This window comes from Antechinus flavipes, chromosome 6, assembly GCF_016432865.1.
Source record: "Antechinus flavipes isolate AdamAnt ecotype Samford, QLD, Australia chromosome 6, AdamAnt_v2, whole genome shotgun sequence".
Taxonomy (NCBI): domain Eukaryota; kingdom Metazoa; phylum Chordata; class Mammalia; order Dasyuromorphia; family Dasyuridae; genus Antechinus; species Antechinus flavipes.
The window spans coordinates 184,055,797-184,082,605 of NC_067403.1; the positions used below are offsets into that span (position 1 = coordinate 184,055,797).

The 26,809-nt window shown below is 51.2% G+C and overlaps 1 protein-coding gene across 1 annotated transcript; it reads left to right on the forward strand.

The window, feature by feature from the left end:
• Nucleotides 1-8,206: 8,206 nt before the first annotated feature.
• On the forward strand, nt 8,207-25,321 carry DUSP4 (dual specificity phosphatase 4). The gene is made up of 4 exons (XM_051965057.1): nt 8,207-8,904; nt 19,154-19,299; nt 20,356-20,575; nt 22,209-25,321. The coding sequence occupies exons 1-4, from the start codon at nt 8,460-8,462 to the stop codon at nt 22,580-22,582; spliced, it is 1,185 nt and encodes a 394-aa protein (XP_051821017.1). The 5' UTR covers nt 8,207-8,459; the 3' UTR covers nt 22,583-25,321.
• The last annotated feature ends 1,488 nt before the right edge of the window (nt 25,322-26,809 follow it).

Genomic DNA, 26,809 nt, shown 5'->3' on the forward strand with positions numbered 1-26,809 from the left:
GGCTCTAGTTGGACACCTCCTAAGTGCTCCCAATTAGTAAGAATTTATGATCCTACCTCCAACTTGCAGAACCGGATGGATGGTCCCTGCCTGGAGATTCCTGCTCACCAGAGTTGGGTCTCTCCCCCACTTTGTTTAGCCACCTGAGCTTAGAGCCATATATAAATCATTGAGAACTCACATTCGCTGCTGGATGCTTTGAGACACCAGACCTGGGGGCAGCATGCCCCCAGCACAATCTCTCCCTCTCAAATAAAATATTAAAAACTCTCCAATCTCTACCTTGCCTCAGGTTCTCCTGCATTACAACTGGGGCCTTGCACGGTCAGCACAATGCCTGGTATCTGAGAGTCCTCGTAGGTGCCCCTTTACTGACATCCCAAGTCCCAGAGCTTCTGCTGTGGGCTCTCCCTTTGTAACATTTTGGGTTCTTGGGACTCCCTAAAGCTGGCAGGATGCTGTTACACAGGCAACGATAAAGTCACTCTTCTCCCCCTCACCAGGCAAGTGTTTCTTTCTCTAAGGGCGGCGGTGGCCCCAGAGGAGCCAGAGTAGAGCTGGGCCCTTCTTGGGCCACCAGAGCCAGCAGAAGAATCGGCTGCGGGATCCATCAACACCCTTTGAAAGGGATTCTCCCCTAATTCAGGGTATGGGGCAGAGCAAGGGTCCCCGGGACACCATCGCCTCTTGCCCCCTCAGTTAGAGAGAACCCTGGAGAGAAAAATCACTTAGCAGGGTCCTAAGCAGGCCTCCCAGAGCTCTGGCTGGGGACACTTCCTGGGGAGGGCTCAGGGTCAGACTTCGTGGGGCCCCAGGATTAGTCGGGATGAGCAGGGCTTTTGGCAGCTGAGGGACGGCTTGTTCATGTACTCACACCTTCAGGCAGGAAGGGCCGGCCCTGGAAGGATCTGGCCAAGCTGGACTCCCAGCCCCTAGGACTGTGGACATGTCTGGTCACACAGACTAAGGCAAAAGATGGGGCTGAGGACCAGGAGAGCTACCTGACCCAGCCTTTCCTCCCGAGAGCCAAACTCCCAGGCTCTGGCTTTCTGGTTGGCAGCAGTCCCCACTCTGCCTGGACCGACCAGCTCCCAGCCATCTCCAGGCTGAGGTCCTGAGGACGGGGGCTCCGCTTTCTTTTACCCCCCCTCCCACCTTGAAGCTCTAGGTCCAAGGACAGCAACCATGGCCATCTCTAGGTGCAAATGACCCCTTCCTCTGGCCCTTGGTGAGTGTTATCTCCTGCTGGCAGAGTGTCCTAGAGGGCAGGGGCTTGCTGGGGTTTTGCACCCACTGTTGAGTGCAGTCAGTGCTTACTAAATGCCTTCTCATTTATGCAGCTCGGTGAATCAGGGGCTGCCTTATCACCCCCATTCTACAGATTAGAAAACTGAGACTCAGAGCTGAAGGGAACTGCCCAGAGAGCAGTTGGAACCCAGCCAGAACTCAGTCTATAAGGCCAGGGTCTCCTCCTCTCCGCCCCCACCTGACTGGATGTATGGATTTTGAGAGGATCACATTTCCTCTCTAACGGAAAGAAATCCTTTTGAATGGGAGGGGAGTGTGCTGGTGCTGCCTGGAGGCAGGAAGTACTGAGAACCCTTTAGTTTGGGTTAATTTCTGAACAGCTGTCTCCCAGCATAAGCAAACTTCCATGAGATGTCCTTTGTGTTGGAGCTCCGAGGAAGCAGCTGGGCGGCCCGGGGTGGGGGCCTGGGTGCTGGTCACACACTAGCCCTGCTGGGCCGGGCAGGGGCCCCACCAGTACGGGGAGGCACCCATGAGTTCAATGCCGAGTGATCAAGAGGAGGCAAGGAGGGTAAGGAAGCTCTGGACACGTCTCACCCCAGAGGCCCAGAAGAACGGGACCTATGAGTGACCCCGAAGAAGGAGGATGGAAAGCAGTTGGGGAGGGCGTAAGACCTGCCTGCCCCCCCCATATTCTGCGGAGAAAAATGGGGGAGGGAATTTGGACATTGCTTCTAAATCCAAAGTCTCCCCAAGATAGGGGATCTCGGCAGCCAGCTAGACTGACCTGTCTCCTAGCCAGAAGCCCCCTGGGATGTCCCAGGCCACTGGACCTATGTCACCCTTCTAAGATCATCTGCTCACTTCCCGATAGTGCCAGTCCAGCAAACCTCAGACTAACTGGTTTGCCCCCAAAGCTCCAAGTTTTGTCCTCCGGGATTAAGCAGAACATAGAGCATCTCCCTCCCATGTGTCTGTTCATGTAAACACAATTCCTCTGTCCTCCACTACATTTTCTCTCCGGACTAAACATCTCCAGTTCCTTTAATCAGTTTTTATGGAGTGACTAGAAAGTGTAGCATAGTGGTTAAGAGCACAGTTAGTTGCATTTTTGTTTTTCTTTCCGAGTTATTTCTACCTTCTGAATCCAATTCTCCCTGTGCAACAAGAGAACTGTTCAGTCCTGCCCACATATATTGTATCTAGAATATACTGTAACCTATTTAACATGTAAAGAACTGCTTGCCATCTGGGGGAGGGGATGGAGGGAGGGAGGGGAAAAGTCAGAACAGAAGTGAGTGCAAGGGATAATGCTGTAAAAAAATTACCCCGGCATGGGTTCTATCAATAAAAAGTTATAATTATTTAAAAAAAAAAAGAGCACAGTTAGTCCCTCAGTGTCCTCTTCTGTAAAGTAGGTATTATTCCATAATCAGAAAAAGAGGCAAAGGAAATTTAGCATCAAGGAGGGGCATTAATTCAAGGAGTTTGGGCAGGGAGGAGAGACTCAGGGCAGTGATGATATATCCTGAATAAAAAAATTATGCCCGCCCCTTCCTTGCCATTAGGACCGAAAAACCTTGGCGCTCTGAGCACCCTTACATACCACTGAGTCACAAACTCCAGGGGCTTATCTCAATCCTTGCCAGGATGATTCCTCCTCCGTTTGAGTATCACCCCTGGGGACCTTCTTATCTTGACCCTTCCTATCAGGATTAAGTTATGATCCTTTCCTGGAATCCCGGCTTGTCCATCCTTCCCAACGTCCTTGCCCCTCCCTTATCTGCCTTTGTTAAACCCTAGTTGGCTAAAACCATACAAGACCCCTGCCTCGGTTTATCTGTGCTGAAGGCTTTGGACACGAGTCCCCTGGGCCTGGTCTAAAACTCTCCACATGAAAAGATTAAAAACCAATCTGTCTTGCCTCAGTTTCTCTGGTATTACAGATACTGAGGAGGAAGCCTTTGGGCCCTGCCTCTCTGGTACCGGAGAATCAGGCAAGCCTGGGCAGGCCGCCCGGCCGGACCCCGCTCTCCTGAGGCGCAGGGGAGCGTTTCCCAGCATGGCCCAGCTCACCCACAAACCTGCGGATTTCTCCCTGAGTAAGTAAGGCCTTTCCCAAGGTTAGCGATTAGCCCGAGCGAGTTCTTTGATTGGCAGGGTCTCAGCAGGCTCAGTCCCTCCCACAGAGGAAGAGTTTAATCTGCTTGTTGAATTGAAGTGGATAGGATTCGATCCGGTTGAACTGTAGCCCAGGGACAGGAAGCCAGGTGCTGACAGCTCCAGGATTTCCCCGGGGGAAGGAGGGCCTGGAGAACCGGTGTGTGAGAGGGGGCTCCCAGGCTACCTGGGTCTTGGTGCAAGGGGTGGCTCTGACCCCAGGGGACCTTGCCTCTGTCAGAGCTACTCGTGCTACACAGGAGAATATTGAGATCTGGAAGGAAGAGGTCTTTCCCAGGATTCCTCAGCTTGGACATGATGGCAGGAGTTCTGGATCCAAGCCAGGCACTCTTGCCGCTGAGCTCTTGTATCCCTGGACATTCACAGAGCCAAGGGGTCCTTGTTGTGCCTTGCCCAAACCAGGGATTCCCAGGAGATCCTGGAGCCCCCCATTCCCTTATGGATGCTCCCTCACAGCCCTGGGTCACCGTCCTGAGCCAGGCGACATGGATGGGGGTCTCAGAGGGAGGCCAGAAAGGCCAGCAATCCCAGAGCAGATGCTTCAAGGACAGAGGTCCTCCTAGCGAGGAAACCTCTCTGTGACTGAGGGTCTGGGACACTCAGAACTTTGTGACTTTTCCAGGATAATGATGTTAATACTAATAAGCATTTATATAGGGCTTGAAAGTTTGCCAAGCACTTTATATAGTTTATTTCACTGGATTCTCAAACTAACCCTGAGACATGTAAACCCCCGTTTTACAGATAAGGAAGCTGAGGCAGGAGAGCAGAGTGACTTATCCAGGGTCACACAGCCAGTCATCCTCGGAGGCTGGATTGGTTCTCTCTCTCTGTGGTAGATTAGGCTCGTCACCCGCAGGATCTCTGGTGGAGGGAATCAAAGCCGGCTCTCAGCTGACTATGCCACGGTGCCCCAATGGAAAGGAAGTTTTGAGCCTGAGTTCTGTAATTTTTCTGGATCCTCAGAGGATAATAATGGGGACATCCTGCGGTTGGGAGGAAATCGCTTTGCCCCTTTAAAGAGCCACAGACTCTTGCTGCCAAATGGAAACCAGCGCATTACTGATCCTTGAGTGGGTTTGAGCCAGATATGGGGCCCGCTGGTGGCAGCCTTGGGACCGAGTTGGGCTCATGCATAGGAGTGTGTGCCAGGGCTGTGATCCAGGCCTCTTGGGGCACCACGCCGAGCTGGCAGGGCCGGGACAGAACCAGAGGAGATCAGAAAATAGCAGAACCAGCCAACTTCCTTAGCTAGGGAGCTCTCCCCCTCAGCACAGTGCCTGGGACCTACTGGGCACTTAATAACTGTTAATCACTGCCCGATGGAGAACATCTGGTTTTATGGTCTGCTTTTCCAGGCAGCTCCATGAGGCTTCTCTGCCAAGCTCAGGTAAGTCTGGAGGCAAGATGGCGGGAGCAGTGGGCAGGCTTGGGCTCTGGTGCTGGAAGACCCCTTGGAGATCACCCCGTCCAATCCCAAGGGAAGGACCCATCCCTGGTCACCCAGGTCATACACCCAAGGACCTGTCCTCTGCTGGGAGTCCAGTCCCACTATCTGTGGTTTCCTTGTCCGGTGAGACTGATAAAAGGGGAATGAGGGACCTCAAGGTGATCCGGAACTGCGGAGGCCGCTCTCTGCTCTGGCTGGTCCCTACACCCCCCAAAGACAAATGTGTTGTGCTTTGACCCGGCGCCACGGGGAGTGAGTTGGGAGGGCGACTAGCTTCCATGGGTAGTCAGGGTCATTCATCACTCTAAAGCTCTGTGGGAAGGCGGCACCTCCCGCAGGCCCAGTCTTTTCAGGCTGAGGAAGGCCGCTCCCTGCCACCATAGCTGCCTGAGAACGCGGGCTGGCCATGTAGTCTCTCTAGGCTGGAAGAGACTGAATTCATTGAATTTTCCCTCTTTCAGACTCAAGAGTTAGAGGCTATCCTGTCCCAGCCTCTTTCTATGTGTGACTGCAGGTAAGTCAGTTCTATTCTTTGAGTCTCAGTTTGTTTGTAAAATGAGAGTCTTGAAAGCCCCTTCCAGCTCCAGGGAGGTGATCCGATGCTCCCAGTATCACTAAAATACTTCCAGTGATGAGGGACTCTCTACCTGTCTGGGCTAGCTCATTCTGCTTTGATCTGGGTTGCACTTCCAATACTCTCATGTCCCTAATTGTGTAATCACAGACAAGTCCCAGTTCTTTCAGTCAGTTGGGCAACGGACATTTATTAAGCACTTACTCTGTTCCTGGCACTGTGCTCAGTGCCTTCTGGGTATTTAAGTAAAACCTAGTGTTTGCCTATAGGCTCCAAGGCTCTCATCTAGGTGAGAAAATTTTAGTACATCGACAGAAAAATCAACCAACCAGGCTCAAGTGGCCGACTGCCTTAGAGTGACCTCCCCCAGCAGGGCAGACACCCTCCCTACTCCCTGCCTGACGCCAAGTACCCAGTGCCAGTCCTTTTCTTCCAGTCCTCAAGGCTCTGATCCAATGCCCACATAGAGACTCCAAGGACACATTTGACAAACACCTGCCTCTCGCCCAGGCTGGCCACCCACCACCATGGCTAGCTATACCCTGCTTGAAGCAAGGATGCCAGCCAGAGAGCAGGCAGGCAGCAGGAAGGAATGCAAATGTACCTGAAAACTTACATTCAAGGCAGCTGTTGATTTTCTAGGGCCTCCCCTTCTAGCAGAAGTTCTATTGGAAAAAGTTGGGAACAAACCCCAAAGTAGGTGCCACGGGTGCCAGCTGGCAGCGCCATCATTTCTGGGCTGGGCAGTGCTTTTCTAGGAAACCGGGAGATGTTGGGCTGGTTTTTCAGACCCTGAGGCATTGTAAAGCCCATACCATGGCCCTGCCTGGTCAGCCAGCCAAAGGTAGCACTTCCAGAGGGTTATCCCTGATGCTATCCAGTCCCTGTGGCCAAGAATCACCTCCCTTTAGGGCCCTACTGCTTTCACAATCAATGACTTCATTTCACATTCTCTCCTTTAAGGGTGGAGGCGAGCTTCTGTGAAATGAAGTGGCCACACTGGACCATGGGCTCTTAAACCCCTGGGGGGCCTTGAATGGATTCAGGGAATTGGTGACTGTGGATGGGAACATCTTTGGCTTCTACTGTAACCCCATGTCTTTTATGCATATTCAGAGTAAAAAGTGCAAGACTCCCACCAACGGTTAAGAGATCTTGGATTATAGATGAATGAGCTAAAGGGGTGTTGGGCCTGGATAAGTCTGAGGAAGGGGGACAGGAGCCTTGTTTTATGTGTTCGAAGGGGTGTCCCCTGTGGGGAAGAGCTAAAAGGAGAATCTGGAGAAAGGGCCTAACGCAGTCCTGGTCACACACTGGGTATTTCATAAATGTTGATTGATTGGCTGACTTGGGCTCTGGCTCTGTCAACGTTTTCTACCAGTTAGGACTGTCCAAAAGTGGAATGGTCTGGAGTTGAGATGGGGGAGGGGGAGCGGTGTGCCCTCAAGCAGATCTTCCGGCTCTGGCTGCTGACCATGTGTCAGAGATATTAAGGGGTCCTTGGTCTTGGAGTGAGTGACCCCAAAAGTCTCTTTCAAGGCAAATTCTGGTCACAAAGTGGTAAGGGACGTTCACGCTTCTTCCTCCTCCATTGAGGGAGTGGGAAAATAAGTGGAAGGTCTAAGTTTCTTTCAAGACTGTCTAGATCGGTTGGACTGAGTTACACAGCAGCTTCCTCCCCCATCTTTCCCCCAATGTCTGTCAGGGCCAAAATGGCCACAAGGGAAGATTGCAACAGCTATGGGTGCACAGGGAGGGGGAAAGGGAGAGGAGAGGCCAGAGAGATGGGGGAGGGACAGGAAGGAAAGGACTACGTGGGATTTTAAAACCACAGCAGTGTGGAGTTAGGGGCTGACCCACGCAGGAGAAAACCCAAGGGGGGAAGAGTGAGGAGGGCTCAGACCCGACTGGGAGAGGCAGGGGAAGTAGGGGAGAGGTGCTGGGGGCTGGGCTGGCACACGGGCTCTCTAATCCCTCGGGCCCCAACGAATCCTGAGCCGAAGAAACTAGGTTCTGCCCCCTTCCCTCCCCCGGGCTTGGCGAAGGTTCCTGGCACCTGCCCGGTTGAGCCAGTCGCCAAACCGGTGCCCAGACCGGTAGGGGCGAAGGAAAAACTCCAGCGCTTCTGAAGTCTGAGGCTTCTTTGCCTCCCAGAGCCCGGCCTGTGCCCCAGGTCTCTTGTTCAGAGACAGAGGGGGGAGGGCGGCGGCTGATTTGTGCCTGGCCCGCGGGTCCCGGGCTGGCCCTTCCTTGTGTTGGCTGAATGTGGGGCTCGTCTTTCGTGGGGCATCAGATCGTGGAGTTCAGCGCTGGAAGGGCCCTTAGAGAGCATCTAGGAGTCCCGCCCCCCCATTGTACAGAAAAGGAAACCGAGGCTCACAAAGGGGGATGGAATTCGCTCAAGGAGCAGAGACCCAGGGCCCAGGGACAGATACAGTGTCCTCTGAGTCTCCATCCTGGATCTTCTCCAAGCTACCGATCGCTTCTCTCAGCCGGGTGGGGGAGAGGAACGGTAGTTAAACAGTCCACAGGGAGCCCCGAACTAAATAGACAGAATCCGCTCTACAACACTCTCCCTCCGGCCCCCGGCTCTAATCACACAATGCCTCGGGGGTGGCCCCCCTTCGCGGCCCAAGGCCAGCCCGCTTTGTGGAGCCAGGTCCCAGCTCGGCCTCTCGCTCCGATTTATGAATGGTCGCGAGCCGGGGTTCCTCGGGCCCATTGTGACGTCAGCCCTCGCCCCCCCGCCCCCATCCCGGCGTCGCTCCATTCACGAGGGGGAGGGGCGGGGCCTGGAGGGGGCGGGGCCGGCCCCCACCGCCCTCCTTCCCCCAGGCCGCCGGGAGCTAGAGGATAAATCCGGGAGCAGCGGGGGCGACGGGCGCGGTGCGCGGACACGGCGGCAGCGGCCAGAGTCTCCCGGGGGACCCGCCGCCGACACGGGGAGACAGCAGTCGCGGCGGCGGCACTGCGTGCAGCCCTGCTGGAGACCGGTCTGCCGAGACCATGGTGACGGCCGGAGAGCTCCGGGAGCTGGAGGGGAGCGCGTTGCGGCGGCTCCTGAGCCGGGACGAGCGCGAGCGCACCGGCGGTTCGGGCGTCGGGCCGGGCGAGGGCACGTGCCTGCTGCTGGACTGCCGGCCCTTCCTGGCCCATAGCACGGGCAGCATCCGCGGCGCGCTCCCCGTGCGTTGCCACACGATCGCGCGCAGGCGCGCGCCCGACGGCCCGGGCCGCCTGGAGCAGCTGCTGCCGGCCACCGACGGGCCCGACGCCGAGGCCCGGAGCCGCCGCCTGCGCGCCGGTCTCTATGGGGCGGTGGTGCTGTACGACCAGCGGAGCCGGCGCGCCGCCGAGGCTCTGCGCGCTCCTGACGGCGCTCTGGCCTGGGTGGTGCGCGCGCTGCGAGGGGCCGTGCCGCGCGCGCCCGCCCCGCTTTACCTGCTTCGAGGTGAGCGCGGGAGCTGTACCTGGCCCGGGACGGGGTGGGGGTCCTGCTCTCCATTCCCTGCCAGAGGGCACCTTTCGCGCCGCGTATGTTTGCATGTGAGCCCGTGCTAGTCGCCACCGGGAGCCGGGGAGGGTAGGTCTCTCGGACCCTTGTCTGGAGACAGGCAGGCTCAGGCTGTTCAGGGGTGTGGGGCGCGCAGTGCCAGAGGGAGGAGGGGGAGGGGAGTTGGCTGTGGGGAGTCGAGGGCCCCTTGCTAGGTGGCTGCCACCTGATCCCCCCGTCGGGGCAGGACCGTGTGCTCCTGGGCCCCCTTTGTTTGACCACGTTTCTGGTTGGACCAGAAAGCCAAGCACGGCCAGACCGTCCCCAGCCTGGCACAGCCTGGCACAGCTGCGGGGCTGGGACCGAGCGATCCCTTAGGGTCCTTCCGACTCTGAGTCCTCTCCGACCCACAAGTCTGGTGGGCACCAGATGGACCTGGAGCCAAGAACCGGGATTCAGACTCTGAGCCTCCTCCGCGAGCGTGTTGGGGTGTGAAAAAGCTCACCGCGTTTGGAGTTCTGTGTTCCGACACTCAGTACTCCCGAAACTATGGGCAAGGCCCTTCGTGGCCTCGGTTTCTCCACCTGTCCAATGATGAGCGAGCCCCTTCCAACTGCAACTCATTCTGAGATTAATATGGACAAGTCCTTTCGCTGGGCCTCAGTTTTCCCATCTGTAAAATGAAGGATGGGAACAGATATTTTCTTAAGGATCCTTTCCAGTTCTATGAAGCCCTCTGTCCCCTTCCCCACTTTCCAGGAAACTTTCACCTATCATGCCATATCTCCAGGCCAGCTGTTTCTTGGGAGCTTGCACCTTGAGGCCAAGTGAGGGGGCTATCTTCCTCACTGCTTCCTCTTTCGTCAGACCAGCTTCCTTATGCCCCCAAATCCCACCCCCTCCCCCCGCAGATGGGGGGGAGGGGGAAGGGAAGCAGGGAGGAGACCAGCGGGCCATTTCTTAGTCTCCTAGCCCAGCCAAGTGGCCCTGCAGCCACAGGGGCTCTGGTTACCACACATGCTTCCGGGCCATTTGCCCCATCAGCTGTTGAAAAAGGCCAGTGACCTATGGATGAACTAACATCTCTTTTGAGGTGGTTTCACCTCCTGCAGCCGTGATTCTCCCTTATTCCCCCATATGCCACTAAGCCAAAGAAAGAAGGCTGTGCAACCTTGACCGAATCACAGAAGGTGATGGGGAGGGGGCAGGGTGTCACTGGCTTGGAACAGGGAACGTCAGAGGTGGGCAGGAGCTTAGAACAGAGTTTTATCAGAGTTGTGAAAGGATCTAGAACAGGGAACATCAGAGGTGGGCAGGAGCTTAGAACAGTTTTATCAGAGTTGTGAAAGGATCTAGAACAGGGAACATCAGAGGTGGGCAGGAGCTTAGAACAGAGTTTTATCAGGGTTGTGAAAGGATCTAGAACAGAGAACATCAAAGGTGGCATAGAACAGAGTTTTATCAGAGTTGTGAAGGGATCTAGAACAGGGATTATCAGTGGGCAGGAGTTTAGAACAGAGTTTTATCAGAGTTGTGAAAGGATCTAGAACAGGGAACGTCAGAGGTGGGAAGGAGCTGACAGAATATCAGAGCTGAAAGGATCTGAGAACAGAACATGTCTTAGAACAAAATGTCAGAGGTGGAAGGGGCCTTAGAATGGAAGTTAGGACTGGAGTGGCCTTAGAAGGATTCATTGTAGATAGAGTGTCTGACTTAAATGGAATGTCAAACACGTTGGACCTTCTTATAGAAGTAGGAGGAACTCCAAAAGATTAGTTTTCTAAAAGATTAGTTGTAACTAAGATAGTCACACAGGAAGTGGCAGAATCAGGGGAGTTCCTCCGTTCCAACTCCTTCATGCTATATATACCGACGGTCATCTGCTGGCTAAAAAAGCAGTGAGAAACAGCTTTTTCACTCCTGTGAGAAACAGCAATCCCTGCCCTACCTTCACCAGGTTACTATAGCAAAGGTTGAAGAAGACAGTGCTGTTCTTTGATTTTTTTTTTTCCTGTGCTTTGGTCCAGTTGGAGTGGATTATTACTTTTTTCAGTGTAACATGGTTGAAAATTCCCAGCAATTTGTATTCTCTCTTGCTGGTAAGGTTGTAGGGCTCATGAGAGAGAGGAGGGAGAGAGGGAGAAGACAAACTATGTCGTATTCTTTGGAGTTTTGTCTGGAGACAGCTGCTCCAAGTCATGTGTGATTCATTGATGGTTTTAGAACGGAAGTTTCAGTCTCACCAGCAGGCCTGTAAAACCGCCACGTATGGCTCAAACCATATTTTAAAATGTAATTGGGAAATATTTAGCAAAATAAATATATATACCTTATGTATATTTACATATACCCCCCATTTATTTCTATTTGAATTTGCTACCTTTAGAAGCCAGCAGTTCCATAGAGTTCCACTAGTAGGGGCTCTTTCCTTTGGAAGTTATTGATGAGAACTTTATAGGCTCCTGGATCTTATAGCTAGCTGGAAAAGGGACCTCAGAGGCCTTGTAATTCGACTCTTTATGATCCCATTTGAAATTTTCTTGGCAAAGATACTGGAGGGGTTTGCCATTTCTTTCCCCAGCTCATTTTACAGATGAGGAAACTGAGGCAAATAGGGTTAAGTGACTTCTTGTCCAGTGTCATACAATTAAGAAGTATCTGAAACCAGATTTGAATTCAAGAAGATGAGACTTTCTGGCTCCAAGCCCAGGACCCCATCCATTGTACCACTTGGCAGTCCTAGGATGGATTCTCTCTCTAGAAATGGAAAGGGACCTCAGAGACCAAGTCCGATTTCCATCTTTTTACAGAGGAAGTTGAGGCCCAGAAAAGAGAAGTGACCTTCCTTTCTGGCTCCCTCTTGTTTCCTGTACCTTTCTGGCATCCTCTGCCCCTGAAGGGGATGGAGCAGGGAGAATAATAGGACAATCAGGGTCAGTCTCTAAGCCCTTGGCAATTTGAGAGGTTGGGACTGCAGTCTCTCAAACCCCTGTGACTGCAAAATAGACATTTTTGTGTTTCTGCCCCTCTATCACCCCCTTTAGTTCCTCTTACTGCCTTCTTTCAGGCTTAATTAGAGTAGACGGGTGGGATGAACAACTCCAGGGTCAGGCTCTGGGAAGTATTAAACCATCCATCCAAGTTTTCTCTTGGAATTTTATTCACCACTACTGATTTTACCTGTTTTATCCCAAGGAGCCACAGAGCCATTTAACTTTGGGCCACAAAGGTTGCTGCTGTCTTGCTCTGTCAGGGACTGTATTTCTGGATTAACACTTTTCCTTTTTTTCTCCACAAGAAGTAAAATCTTTTCCAAACATGGTTCTAAAATGAAGGTATGCTATAATTATAGAAAGCCCCCTCATTAACCAATATAGTAGTCTTACCAAAAAGGAAATGAGGTGTGCCATGACTGGATTTAAAAACTGGATGATCTCTTTGTAATTACTGCTTCCTATTCTACACATTCACCAACCATCTCTTTAATCATCTGTTGAGGATTTTTCCCTATTGAAAGTCTCAGTAACATTTGACTATGATCCTTTGGAGCTACCTTGGTTTGTAAAATGAGAGGATGACAGAGAAATGATATACATAGGAGAGACTTAATATCCAAAGCAGTCTCCATATTACCCAGAAATTCTCTCTTTCAGTGGCTAGAATAGAAATTTAAAAGACCAGGCTGGAGTCTTGAATCTAGCCTTCCTCCCCCTACCCAAGTCCATTACCACCCTCCCCCCCAAATTAACTTTGATTCTGTATTTTCTAGAAGGTGTTTCTGAAGCTTTTGCTATCTTCTGGAATATTGCCCAAGGGGAGCTGCCCAAGGTGCTGATCGCTTTGCTGTGCAAGTTATATGATTCCTTTGCTATTTCTTCCTTTTGCTATTTAACCTGCCCACTTTTTTCTATCATAAGTACTTTTAATGAGCACTTCTTTTTGTATATACACCACCTGTTTGCACATCAAATAATATGACAGAACTCTTATGAGAATGTCACAATTGTGCTCAGATATGGTCAGAATGAAAACAAACATAAGTATTGGCACAAAGAATATGCTGCCTATTTGTTGAATACTGAATGCTGGCTATATATAAATCTGGCAGGGTACCCTCTTTCTATATGGTTTCAGTTCTGCTAAAACTTGGCTATAGCTTGTTTGATGTCATATTTGATGTCATTGTCCTGCTGTCTGGGATGGAATAGGTATTTTCCTACTTGGTGTGGGCAGTAAGCCATTACTGTTGGGATAGATTAGGGTTAGATCTTTTTATATCCTGGACTTCTTTGACAATGAAAGTGAAGCTTGTGGATCTTTTCTTGGAAATATGTTTTTTAAATGCTTAAAATAGAATATACAGCATCACAAATAAAACATTATATTGAAATTAAGATGCAGTTCTATTCTTCTACCCAATTTAAGTTCATGAATCTACTGAAATTTTTCTAAGGATCACTTCTTTTACCCTGGGTTCTTAGATTAAGAATTGCTGGACTGCAGCTTACAGTTACAGGATTTGGGGCTGAGAAAAGCCCTGTGTGCCCATTTAGAATACTGAAGCCCATGTGAGCAGTATATTTTTAGAGCTAGAATAGATTTCTCAAAATTTCTTTCCAAGAACATCAACTTGGACAAGGCTTGACAGAATAGAATATGGCTGGGAAGAGTAGCTTCTAGAAATGTCACCTAAAAAATTAGGTGGAAGTAGTAGACATTTGATCAGCAGACACCATCAGCTTACAGGGATCTCTATTATCCCAAGCAAGTCCTCCTGGCCTGTGATCCGAAGGAGTGATGATGGAACTACACCTGCTCATTCTCCTTAGCCTCTTGATTTTATAGTGCTTGTGACCAACAGTTGCCTTTAGTGGTAGTGGAATGGAGTGATACTCACTGATTCACCAGCATCTGGGAGAGGAATCTTGGAAGATACAAGCAAGAGCTCTAGACTAGTGCTACATATGGGAGAGCTGAATTGGACCATGGCTACACTCCTTATTGGACATTGGGTGGACAGATCACTTGCTTTCTATAGGGTTAATTTCCTCAGCTGTCAAATGGGGACAATCCTACTGGTGTTGCCAATTTCACAAAACTCTTATTAGGAAATTGCTAAATGAGTTCATGATGAAAAGTGCCCTTATTTCAATACAAGTTATTATCTTCATCACAAGTCATTATCTATCATTCATCCATATTTCTATCCATCATCTATTTGTTCATTTAAAAAAAATAACCCAAGCCTGCTCCATGGAGGTGAATGGAATTTTCTTAGGCCCCAGGGATGATGAGAATATCTGATGTATACACCAGCTCTTAAGATTTGCAAAGCACTTTCCATATAGTATCATGTTTATGTAGAACATAGTGTGATAGGTAATATGGGTATTATTGTCTCCTTTAAAAGACAGGAGGAAGTGAAGACTCAGTCTGTAAATATATCATTAAGTGTCTACTGGGTTCTAGGCATTGGGGGGGGGATACAAGGATAAAGAGTAAATAGTTCTTAATCTTTATGAGCTTACATTTTATTGGGGAAAAACATGTAGATATTTTGATATATATATAAGACTGATACAAATTCAAAACAAGGGAACTTTGGACAAAAGAAAGTTCTAATAGATTGAGGGGAGGACAGGAAAGGTCTTCTGCACAAGGTAGAACTTGAGCTAAATCTTAAAGGAAGCCAGGGATTCCAGGAATTGGAGATAAGGTAAGGGGCAGCTTAAACAATGGCATGGAGATGAGAGATGGGGCCTCCTTTCTGCAAAAATCCCCGAGTGGGTTAATATGGCTGGATCATAGAATGAGTGGAGTGGTGTAAAGTGTAAGAAGGCTAGAAAGGTAAGAAAGGACCAGATAGTAGAGGTTTAAATGCCAGAGAGGACTTTTTTTGGAGGTAATAGGGAGTTACTAGAGTTTATTGAGAAAGAGAATGACACTGTCAGACCTGCACTTTAGGAAAATCACTTTCCTATATAAAAGACTGGAGAGGAGAGAAACCCCAGAGAGGATAGATCAGTTAGGAGACTATTGAAAGTTGGTGAGAGACTGAATTGGAGTAGTGACTGTGTGCCAGGAAAGTGATGATATGCAAAAGATATTATAGAGATAGAAACAACAAGATTTGACAACTGATTGTGACTGTGTGGAATGAATGAGAATGATGAGGAGTCAAGGATGGCACCATGTTTGTGAATGTGGATATCTAAAAGAATGGTTACTCCTTGACAGAAATAGAGAAGTTCAAAAAGGGGCAGTGAATTAGGGGACAAGGAGAAGATAATGAATTTTGTTTGGGATGCCTTGAGTTTGAGATGCCTATTGGAAATCCATTTGAAAATGTCTAAGAAAAAAAAGAAAATGTCCAAGAGGCAGTTGGTGATGCAGGAGTAGAGCTCCAGAGAGAGATCCGGGGCTGAATATATAAATTTTGGAATTATCTGCATTGATAATAATTGAACCCATAAAAGCTTATTAAGTCATCAAGTAAAAGAAAACACTTGTGATATACTGTTGTTTAATGTATGTGATATAAATGCTAATCTTATAAAAGAGACTGAGGAACAGAGATACACTTATAGGAGGAGAACCGAGAGAGAGAGCAGTGTCATGGAAACCTAGAGAAGAGAATTTATCAAGGATGAAAGATTTATGATATCAAAGCCTGCAAAGAGGTTAAGAAAGGATAATGATTGAGAAAAGACCTTTGGAGTTAGGAATTAAGAGATTGCTAGTAATTTTTTTTGGTATTTAAAAAATAATTATAACTTTTGATTGACAAAACCCATGCCTGGGTAATTTTTTTACAACATTATCCCTTGTACTCACTTCTGTTCCAATTTTTCCCTTCTACTCCCCTCCCCTAGCTGGCAAGCAGTCCTATATGTGTTAAATATGTCGCAGTATATCCTTGAAAAAATATATGTGTGCAGAATCTAACAGTTCTCTTATTGCACAAGAATTGGATTCAGAAGGTAAAAATAACCTGGGAAGAAAAACAAAAATGCAAACAGTTTACATTCATTTCCCAGTGTTCTATCTTTGGGTGTAGCTGCTTCTGTCCATTATCAATTGGAACTGAGTTAGGTCTTCTCTTTGTCGAAGAAATCCACTTCCACCAGAATACATCCTCATACAGTTTTGTTGTTGAGGTATATAATGATCTCCTGGTTCTGCTCATTTCACTCAGTTCATGTAAGTCTCTCCAGGATTCTCTGTATTCATCCTACTGGTCATTTCTTACAGAACAATAATATTCCATAACGTTCATATACCATAATTTACTTAACCATTCTCCAATTGATGGGCAACCATTCATTTTCGAGTTTCTAGCCACTACAAACAGGGCTGCCACAAAAATTTTGGCACATACAGGTCCCTTTCCCGTCTTTAGTATCTCTTTGGGATATAAGCCCTAGTAGTATTGCTAGTAATTTTGAAGAGGGAATTCCAATTGAGGAGGTCAGAAGCTAGAATGTAGATCTTTGCAAAGGTCTCAAAATATTTGGGTTTGAAAAGACAGTGAGAGGAGAGGAAATGGAATTACCAGATGTAGATTTTTTTCCCTAGCAATTTGACTGAAAAAGAAAAGAGATCTACATATAGGAAGGTAGCTTGCAGAGTCAAAAAGACCTCAAGGATTTTAAAAACATTTAATGTTTGATTTCCCCCCAATTACATGTAAAAACATTTTTAAACAATCATTTAAAAAAATTGAGTTCCAAATTCTCTCCCTTCTTTCCCTCCTTTATTGAGAAAACAAGCAATTTGATATAAATTATACATGTGCCACCATGCAAAATATTTCCATTTTAATCATGTGAAAGAAAAGACAGACCAAAAAAAAGCAAGAAAAAGTTTTTTTTTTTTAAAGCCTGCTTTGATCTGCATTCGGAATTTGTTAGTTCTTTTTTTTTTTTTTTGGAGGTAGATAACATAAGTCCTTAATTGTCTTGGATCATTGTATTCCTGAGAGTAGAGACATCGTTCCCAGTTGATCATCATACAGTATTGCTGTTAGTATCCAAAAGTATTGGAGGAGTGAGGAAGGAGAAATGGAATTATGAGTAATTATCATCATCATAAAGGAAATTCAGAGTTGATGATCATGGAAGCAGAAATCAAGGGGGTTATCATTCCTATATGTAAATAGAGGTGGTGATGGGAGAATATGGTGTGACTGAGGAGACAGGGAGGTAAAGGTGTTAAAGGAAGAATTGGTATGTATGGTGAAGTTCTCTTGTGTGCATCATTTGGGGGTGGAGAAGAAAGATGGTGAGCCAGCCACTGAACTCATTGCCCAAGGAAGAAGAATGTTGTAGGGGTTGGTAGATAATAGCCACAAGCATCTAGGTTGAGGGATGTATAGTGTGAACCTCACAGAAGAAATGATGGTGGTCAAGGGAAAGCATAGAAGTAGCAATGGGAAGCAATGAGTATTCCTATGCCTCCACCTTGAGTTAATCAGGGGAGAATGTGACCAGTGCTGGAAAGAAAAGCTGGGATTCATTTTCATATAAAGGAAACTTAAGAGGTCATCTGGTCCAATGCCTGTGTTTTACAGATAAGGAAAACCTGAGATCTGGGATGTAGTGAGTTATTTGCCAAAGTTATGAAAGTCATGATCGTGAGTAGACTTGGGATGGAAAATGCCATCTGTATCCAGAGTAAGAACCATGGAGGCTGATTGTGGATTGAAACATACTATTTTCACCTTTCATTTGTTTGCCTTTTCTTTCTTATGGTTTTTTTTTTCTCTTTTGGTTTGAAGTTTCTTTTACAACATGACTAATGTTTAAAAATATTGTACATGTACATGTACATGTTTTATACATGTTTTGATGGCCATAGTGGGGAAACAGACCCAGAGTGAGGGAGGACATATCCTCAGTTACAGGTTTCTTAGTGCAGTGTACCTCTAAACCGATAGCTTTGAGAAGCAGAATGGTGATTGCCAGGATATGCTCAGAACAAGGAGACGTTGTCTCCAGAGGGTGCTCTCAGTACCTAGGTTAGAGCTTGAACGGTCCCCAAAGAGATTCCATCCCACCCTTCCCTTCTCTCCTCTCCACAAATGTTTTCCTGAAGCTCAGAGAGGCCAGAGGCCTGGATAACACTGGCCAAGACCCTTCTCTTTTTGATTCTTAGTTTTCTGTCTGTGAAACGAGAGGTTAATCTTAAATCCTCTGCGCTCTCATTTAGCTCCGAATCTTAGTCTCTTTCTTTTTCCAGGATCCCTTCCACTAAGGTCCCTCCAGCTCCCCTGGGTCTGCTTTTAGTTAGCGACTATTATGGAACATGGGCCCTGGACCAATCCCCTCTCCCTGTGCTGCTGGAATGTGTTTTAGTCCGTTCAGTATTTATAGAGACCGCGGGAGATGCTGGCAGGTGATGGGAGACACTGGCAGGTGATGGGAGATGCTGGCAGGTGATGGGAGACACTGGCAGGTGATGGGAGATGCTGGCAGGTGATGGGAGACGCTGGCAGGTGATGGGAGATGCTGGCAGGTGATGATGGGAGATGGCCTATTTTTATTGTTGGCTTGGGAGGATGTGTATTGGCAGCAAGGGAGCCAGAAGAAGGGGAGAAGCCTGCGAAGTCTCTGTCTAGTTCTTTCAGGAAAGTTCTCCAGGTGGCCAGTCTGTTATTATGGATGTGGCTATGGGGTTCCCCTGCTCAAGAAGCTTCAGGAGCTCATTTTTGTCTATAGAATAGATACAGGTAACCTTGATGTTGTTATTAAGGCATTTCAGTTGTGCCCGACTGTCTGTGACTACAGTTGGGGTTTCCTTGGCCACAGTATTGGAGTGGTTCGCATTCCCTTCTTCGGCTCCTTTTAGAGAAAAGGGAAACTGAGGCACACAGGGTGACGTGACTCACTCAGGTCACAGCAAGTATCTGAGGCTCAATGTGAATTTAGGCTCTAGCTCCAGAGTTGGTGCTCTCTCCACTGCACCAATCTCCGTCTTCTTTTAATCTCTTTATTGTCACTCTATTTCAGTGTAATTGGCTCTTGAAATCCCGTAGAAGATGGAGGTTGGATGGGAGGGAGGTGGTATAGAGGACGACACGAACAGACTGAAAGGGCAGGGTGGCAGTAGGGGCGGAGGGCGGCCCAGTTAGTCTGCCACAGGCTCTCATCCCAGGGGGCTGGATGTGCTGCTGCCAGCCCTCACCCTGACTCTTGGCTCTCCTTTGCAGGTGGTTATGAGAAGTTTTCCTCTGAGTACCCAGAATTCTGTTCCCAAGCCAAGTCCCTGGCCACCGTTTCTTCCCCCATCCCCACCACCGTCCCAGAGCCTCCTGACCTGGGCTCCAGCTCCTGCGGCACCCCGCTGCATGACCAGGTACATTTGGGAAAGGGCCCCGGGATGGGAGAGAAAGGTGGGTGAAGGCAGCTGTCCCAGGTGGTCAATGGGGATCGGAATTGGCAAGAGGGCAACAGCTAAGGACCCCCGGCTTCTGGGTCAGCCCAGATGTCTCCACAAAAATAACGTGCATTCAAGGCCCTGGGATTTCCTCAGTGGGGAAGGGTTTCCTGCTGTGGGAGCATGTGGTGTCCCTGTACCTCACTTGAGAATCTCTCTGTGATGCTTTTCCACGCATCCATCCACTGCTCCTGCTGTGCCAACAGGACGCTTTCTGGGCTGACCCATCTGACTGCCTTGGGCCCCTGGAGGGGGATTTGGGAAAAAGGTCTGGCTGACTTTGAGGGCTGGGTTGGGTCCAGGATGGCCGTCCTTGGGCCAGGATGTCCAGGATGCAGGCTCACTGGGAGGCAAGACTGGCGTGCGGGCCCCAGCTGTAGTGAGCCTGGCAAAGGCCGGGGAGCAGCAGGCTGGTCAAGGAGCACCGAGGGGACGCTCCTGTGCTGGGGCATCTTTCGGTCACTCCATCAGCGAGCGCTTTGTGCGTGGGGAGGGTAGTGGACTAGCCAGCTGTTACCTCCTGCCCTCGGGGAGTTCACAATCTAACGGGAAATTGGGATTTGAGTGTTGAGGGATCTAGCCGGGGCAAGGGCTTGGCCTTTCTGGGAAGGATCATATGGATCAGATTGTCATTCCCAAAACTGGAGAGTGGGGAGAGGTATGGGGGGTGGGGTGGGGAGGGTACTCCCAGAAAGTGGCTGGGAATGAGTCCGAGATGGGCCAGATAAGATGACTTTTTGTGTCTGATACTGGGTAAATGCTAGTGATTGATTGGCAAGGTAACTGACTGAACAATTAAAGCAAGATTGCTCCCTTCCTCTCAAGCCTGTTGAATATTTCCAAGGTTATTCTCAGCTCCCAATCTCCCATCGTAGGAGAAGGCCCCGTTCCCCACTCTGACTGTTGGCATTTGTCCCTCCCCTGCCCTGTTCTCCCTCTGCACGGCCTCTGAGAGCTGTCTCCTACCTTGCGCAGGGCGGGCCCGTGGAGATCCTTCCCTTCCTCTACCTGGGCAGTGCCCAGCACGCAGCCCGGAGGGACACCCTGGATGCCCTGGGGATCACTGCACTGCTGAATGTGTCCTTGGACTGCCCGAACCACTTCGAGGCCCATTACCAGTACAAGTGCATCCCCGTGGAAGATAATCACAAGGCAGACATTGGTTCCTGGTTCATGGACGCCATCGAGTTCATTGGTACGTTGGTTGATTAGGGGTGACAGGGGTGTGTGACATCTGGGCCCCACAGGACAGAGCCCTTTCCCCCACTGAGAGCCCCCTTTACCTGTTCTCCGAGGACAAGACGCGGCCCTCTTCCTTCTGTCCCCACCGCGGGGGTGACTGGCGGCAGGGGGCAGTGAGCACGTTCCCTTGTCTTTGCTGCCCAAGGATGGCTGGAGGAAAGGACTCTGGGGCAGAATTGAGAGGCCTGGCTTCCCATCCTGCCTTCGGGCCTTGATTTCCTCCCCTCAAAATGCAAGATCCAGACTGGCAGGTCTCTGGGGCTTTGCCAGCTCTCAGTTCTATTGTCCCAGGTCAAAGGTTAGCAAACCGTGACCTGCAGCCCCTCTAAAACTGTTTTTTAAACCAGGAAAAATTTCCAGAGAACACTAGGCGCTCCCCAGGCTTGTTCCAAGAATTGCCTATAGGGCCAGTCCTTGCAGTGAGGATGGAGTGATTGATTACTATGTGGGTGGCAAGCTCGGGTTACTCTGGGCCGGCGCCAGGGATCCAGAGAAAGGCAGAAACGAGCTCCCTGGGAGAGGTGGGAGGTGGGGAAGAAGTAGCACACATTGCCTCTCTGATGAGGGAGCTGATGGCTTGAAGCTTGGCTAAATCCCCCTTATCTCTCTTCACCCCTCCACCTCCTCTTCCTCTCCTTTTTCCCTCTTCTTCTCTTGTTTCCCTCTCTTCTTTCCTCCCTTCTCTTTCCTCTCTTCCTTTCTTCCCCATCCATTCTCTCCTTTCTCCTCTTCCTTTCTCTCTCCCCTCTTCTTTCCTCCTTTATTTTTCTTCCCTCATACTCCCCTCATTGCTTCCTACCTTTTCTTCCCCATTCCTTCCTCTTCCCTCTTCCTTTTTCCTTTTCTACTCCCTTTCCCCTTCCCTCTCTTCCCTCTTCTCCTGCCTTTCTCCTTTTCTCTCTCCTCCTCCTCCTTCCCCCCTTCTTTCTTCCCTCCTTCCTCTCCCTCACTCCCCTCTCCCCCCTCTCTCCCCCTCTCCTTCACTCCCCTCTCCTCCCTCTCACTCACTCCCCTCTCCTCCCTCACTCCCCCCTCTCCCTCACTCCCCCCTCTCCCCCCTCTCTTCCCCCTCTCCCTCACTCCCCTCTCCTCCTTCTCTCCCCCCTCTCCCTCACTCCCCTCTCCCCCCTCTCCCCCCTCCCTCACTCCCCTCTCCCCCCTCTCTCCCCCTCTCCCTCACTCCCCTCTCCCCCCTCTCTCGCCCCTCTCCCTCACTCCCCTCTCTCCCCCCTCTCTCCCCCCTCTCCCTCACTCCCCTCTCCTCCCTCTCACTCACTCCCCTCTCCCCCTCTCCTCCCTCACTCCCCCCTCTCCCTCACTCCCCTCTCCCCCCTCTCTTCCCCCTCTCCTCCTCTCCCCCCTCTCTCTCCCCTTCCCTCTCTTCCCCCTCTCCCCCCTCTCTCCCCTCTCCCCTCTCCCCCCTCTCTCCCCCCCCCTCCCTCACTCCCCTCTCCCCCCTCTCCCCCCTCTCCTCACTCCCCTCTCCCCCCTCTCTCGCCCCTCTCCCTCACTCCCCTCCCTCTCCCCCCTCTCTCCCCCCTCTCCCTCACTCCCCTCTCCCCTTCCCTCTGCTCTCCTTCCCCCAGACTCAGTCCAAGCCCGCCAGGGGCGGGTGCTGGTGCACTGCCAGGCTGGGATCTCGCGCTCGGCCACCATCTGCCTGGCCTACCTGATGATGAAGAAGAAGGTGCGGTTGGAGGCGGCCTTCGAGTTTGTCAAGCAGCGTCGAAGCATCATCTCCCCCAATTTCAGCTTCATGGGGCAGCTGCTGCAGTTCGAGTCCCAGGTGCTGGCCACGTCCTGCGCCGCCGAGGCCGCCAGCCCCTCGGTGACGGTGGCTCGGGGGGAGCCGGCCAAGACCTCCCCCTCGGCGGCCCAGCTTGTCTTCAGCTTCCCCGTCTCGGCCCCCAGCAGCCTCCCCTACCTCCCCAGTCCCATCACCACCTCCCCCAGCTGCTAGACGCTCCGGGGAGGGCTCTCACTCCCCCGTGTTGAGGCTGCAGCCCCGGGCCTCCTGGGGTGGGTAGGGGCCCCATCAGCTTGCTTCCACGCTGGGGCCCCCCCTGCAGTCACCCTGGGTCTGATCGGACTGCTCTTGAGAAGTGCAGGGCTGTCAGAGCTCCCCTTCAAACCCTGGCTCTGCCGCCGGCCCTGTGTGAGCCTGCTGCCCGGTGTGAGCCTGCTGCCCGGCGAGGGGCCGCTCAGCTTCCTCCCTCCTCCCGTCCCCGGGCCACCGCGGGCCTCCTCCTCCTCCTGCCTGGCCCCAGCCCCCCAGACAGGCCGGCCGGGACAAACCGGGACTAAGCTCACGGCCGCTCCGACACAGCAATAATGGCGCGTCGCCGCTACTGGACCCCCTGTCTCAGCTGGACACTGGGAAGGGCAGCTTCCCCTTTTCCAGCAGAAATGTCTTAAGAGCCTCTTTTTGTGCAGCCCCAAGGCCTGGGCCCACGGGCGGCGGGTTGGTGGTCCCTTCCCTCGCTCCTGCCGGCTTCGGTGGCTGCCGTCACGTCTGTGTCTAAAGAATCGTTTTCGTTCCAGAAGTCACAGACGGGCACGTCAGGATAACAAACTGCCCAGATGTTGAGGAACCTGTTTCCTCAGAGTGTGAAGTGCAGCCGGCCAGGGGTCAGCAAGGGGGAGGCGTGTGGTCCAGCAGGTCTTGGGCGCGGGGGGCACCGGGGCCTGTGGTGCTTTTAGAACCTCACGCAGCTTTTTTCCAAGAATGGACTTGGTGGCTGGGGTCTCCCCCGAGAGGGTTCCCAGGTGCTGGTGGCAATGGAAAGAACACTCCTGGGATGGAGACCCCACCTGGTGGGTGGAGCTTCTGTTCCCCTGATCCTATGAAGATGCTCTCCCCTTACAAGCACGGGGGACATTATGTCCCTGAGATGTCCAAGCTTCATGAGGGCCATAAACCCTATCTGATGGCCCTAGGCTCTTGGTTAGGATGAATCAGCTCTCCATCTTCTCCATGACTATCTCATGGGTTGGCTAAAAGGGAGGCGCGCCCAGCAGCGCTCACTGCGCACACCCGGGGCCGAGACAGTCCCTTGTGACGTCTGTCCCTTCCTCAAAATGATAGCAGCCCCTGAAAGTTATTCACCTGAGACTTGTAGCAACAGGAGCAAGCCCACAATGCATCCCTTATTCTCAGGGAACTGAGAACAGTTCTCGAAAATGGCCATTCACTGAGGGGGAACTCTGGCCATGCTGCTTGATGAAACTGTAGACCTTCAATCCCTTTTGGAATGGATCCTGTTACTATTAGTATTGAGCAAACAAATCACTTCTCCACAACTCCCTTCACCAATTCCTCTTGGTTCTGCCCTCTGGGGTCAAGCAGAACTAGACCAACCTCTTCTCTGGGAGAGATTTTGGAAGACAACCGTCATGGTTTCCCCGAACCTCCTCTGAGCCTGGCTCGGGCTGCCCAGCTCCCAGCCTGCTCTGACCCGGCCTCCAGGGAGGGCCCTCCTGGTAACCCTCTTGCCCCCGCCCTTCGCATCCACGTGTGACCTGACTGGGCAAGGGGGATAATCTCTCTCCTGCCTGCCCAAATGTCATGTAAAAGAGTTCTCAAATGCAAAACACATTACGGTCTATGGCATGGGGGTCAGGCCTTGATCCAGGAATGGTTGACTAAGACTAGTCCTCCACCATGTCACACACTCTGAGCATCCTTGTCGCCTCGAGATACCTGTGGTAGGTGCAGAAATCTGTAGGCGTATATGCACGGTACCTGGAAATTGGCTCACCAGGAGCCTCCGAGCCACTAACATGCCCAGTGAAAAAGGAACTCTCTTCCATGTTGTTCCATTCCTTTGGAACATTTGTCTTCCCGGAAAGGAGCCCTCTAGCAAACTACTGTTCTTATGGATGACGAGTCCTTTGGGTCCCTCGGACATCCGGTTACAGCTGCCTGGGACCAGAAGGCGGAACCTGGGCACAAAAGGGCACCACCTATAATTTACTCGGTCACAAGCCAAGAGGTTCCCCCCCGGCTCCTGGGCATGGGGGTGGGGAGACGTCCATCCTAGGGAGAAATCCTGCCCGCTGCGTTTCCTCTGGGCTTTCCCAGACCTTGTATGGTTCCTTATACGGAACCTCTCCCGGTGAGATCACGAATGCCAGGAACCTTCTCTCCTAAGCCTGGCAGTTCCGGGGTAGATGTATTAGTGGATGCCTTCCCTGGGAGGAACCAGGCCTTAGTTCTCTGGGTGGGGAGAGGTAGGCAGGGGAATGGCTCCAAGTTTCAGAAAGGATTTGTTCTTTGCCTATTTGGGAAGACAGTTTGGGGGGCCGGTTTCTGGGGAAGAAGGGCTAGAGGTTGAGAGCTGAGCAAAGGAGAGAACCAGCGTGGCTAGAAAGCTCTGGGGGCTCAGCCTTGATGACCGGGACTCTGGGGCCCGGCGACTATCCCAGGGAATTCCTCTCCTCCTCCACACTGGTCTTCCTCCCAGAGACCAAGAAGGAAAATGCCTTTCTGGAGAGCGGAGGGAGCAAAGCAATACTCCCCTCCTCCCTTCTGTAAATAGCCTCCCTCCTCTTGCAGAGGAAGATTGTGTCTTGATGTGTCTTGTGTCTGCTGTGCCTGTGTGGTGTGTATCGTTTGGGTTTCGCTTTGTTCTCTGCTTGTTTCCTTGGTGGTTTTTATTTATTGCTCGAAGACGACCATCTGAAGAAAAATAAATGCATTTTCAACAAACGGTGCTGCTGCAAACTCCTTCCCCTCACTTCGGGCCTTTCCCAAGGACCAGCCGCCCCACCCCGGCCTAGGAGACCCGTTTTTGGATGTAGGCTCTCTAGACACATTTCCTCAATCTCGTTTCCAGAGTCCATGGCTTTGGACCCTCACAGAGTCTTCCTGTTTGTTCTTGTTACTCGGCAGCTTATTAGGCTAAACTCTGTGCTCTAGTCTGGTGACAGCTCAGGCCTGAGCCCCTCCCATTACTTCCAGGTTTCTCAACTATAAAACGAGGGGGTTGGGCAATCTATCCACGTGCACGTGTAAATCCCTAAGCTCCCCCCCTCAGATGGCCCAGAGGGAAGTGGGGGGGACCATGGGCGGGGCCGACCTTCATGGCCTGGTTCTCCTTGTGCTCTGTGATAACTTGTCCGACCCTTGTCAGTGGGAACAAGGTAGGATCTTCCGAAAACTTGTGGGAAGCTCAGGGTCAGACTCCATTGCAGATGGGCACCCCAGTCCCACTGGCTCTGTGGTTTCAATCTGATATTTCGACCCCGGCTCTTGTCCTAACCCGGTGTGGATGCGGCAATGAATGAGCTACCTGGGTTTCCAGCCCACGGAAGACTGCACTTGGTCCTGATTCTAAGTCTGTTGGGAGGAGACGCGCTGACTAAGCTGGGAAGGGCAGCTAACAAATGGACACTGGCATCCTCAAGAATTCTGGCAGGCTGAGAATAAGGTGAGGTGCAATAGGGATAAGTATAGGTCAAGGACAGACAGCACGAGCCCAGTAGAAATCATCAGGGATGAATCAATGAATTGGCAACGTGGGGTGCAAAAATGAGGTCCTGGGATGTGGGGCTACCTTAGGAAGGGCAGACAGCTGCTAGAGGAGGGAGGGGGCAGTCAGTCTGCCCTGGTTTAAGACTGGACGGTGTCCAGAGAGCAGCAACCAGGATGGTGAACCTCGAGTGTGTCCTGGGCGGACTGCTTGAAGGAATGGGCTACAGAGAAGGCTGAGTGGGGGCATGATGGCTGTAGCATTTCAGACTCCCAGGTGGAGGGACCAGATTGATTTTGGCTTCCAGAGGTGGGGCAGAACCAAAAGCAGTGAGTAGGGGAGAAGTTGCTAAGAGGCCAGTCTATAAGGTGTCAACAAGATGTTAATCACTGAAGCTGTCCTCCCGTGGCACTGGAAGAATGGGGGACTCCCCTCCTTGGGGGCCTGCAAGCAGAGGATGACCACCACCGGTCCAGTCTGGGACAGTACTTAGGTTGGCCTGGATGGCTACTATCTTCCACCCCAAGGTTCTGTGCTTCTAGGTCCTTATCCCTTCTCGGAAGTACTATCTAGGAGGAGAGAGACCTGGGTTCCAATATCAGGGCATGTTCTCTGAGCAGACTCCACCGGTTACAGTTGTTGATCCCTGGCTCTCAGCACTATGATCATTCAGGTCCAGGCTGGTTATCCTGGTGCTCTAGGGTCCTGGCCCATAA

Bases quoted from the DNA above. Each gene is read 5' to 3' on its own strand.
- DUSP4 (XM_051965057.1), top strand. From the start codon at position 8,460: ATGGTGACGGCCGGAGAGCTCCGGGAGCTGGAGGGGAGCGCGTTGCGG. The intron at 19,300-20,355 runs GTACATTTGGGA...TACCTTGCGCAG, and splicing joins GCACCCCGCTGCATGACCAG to GGCGGGCCCGTGGAGATCCT. The intron at 20,576-22,208 runs GTACGTTGGTTG...TCCTTCCCCCAG, and splicing joins GGACGCCATCGAGTTCATTG to ACTCAGTCCAAGCCCGCCAG.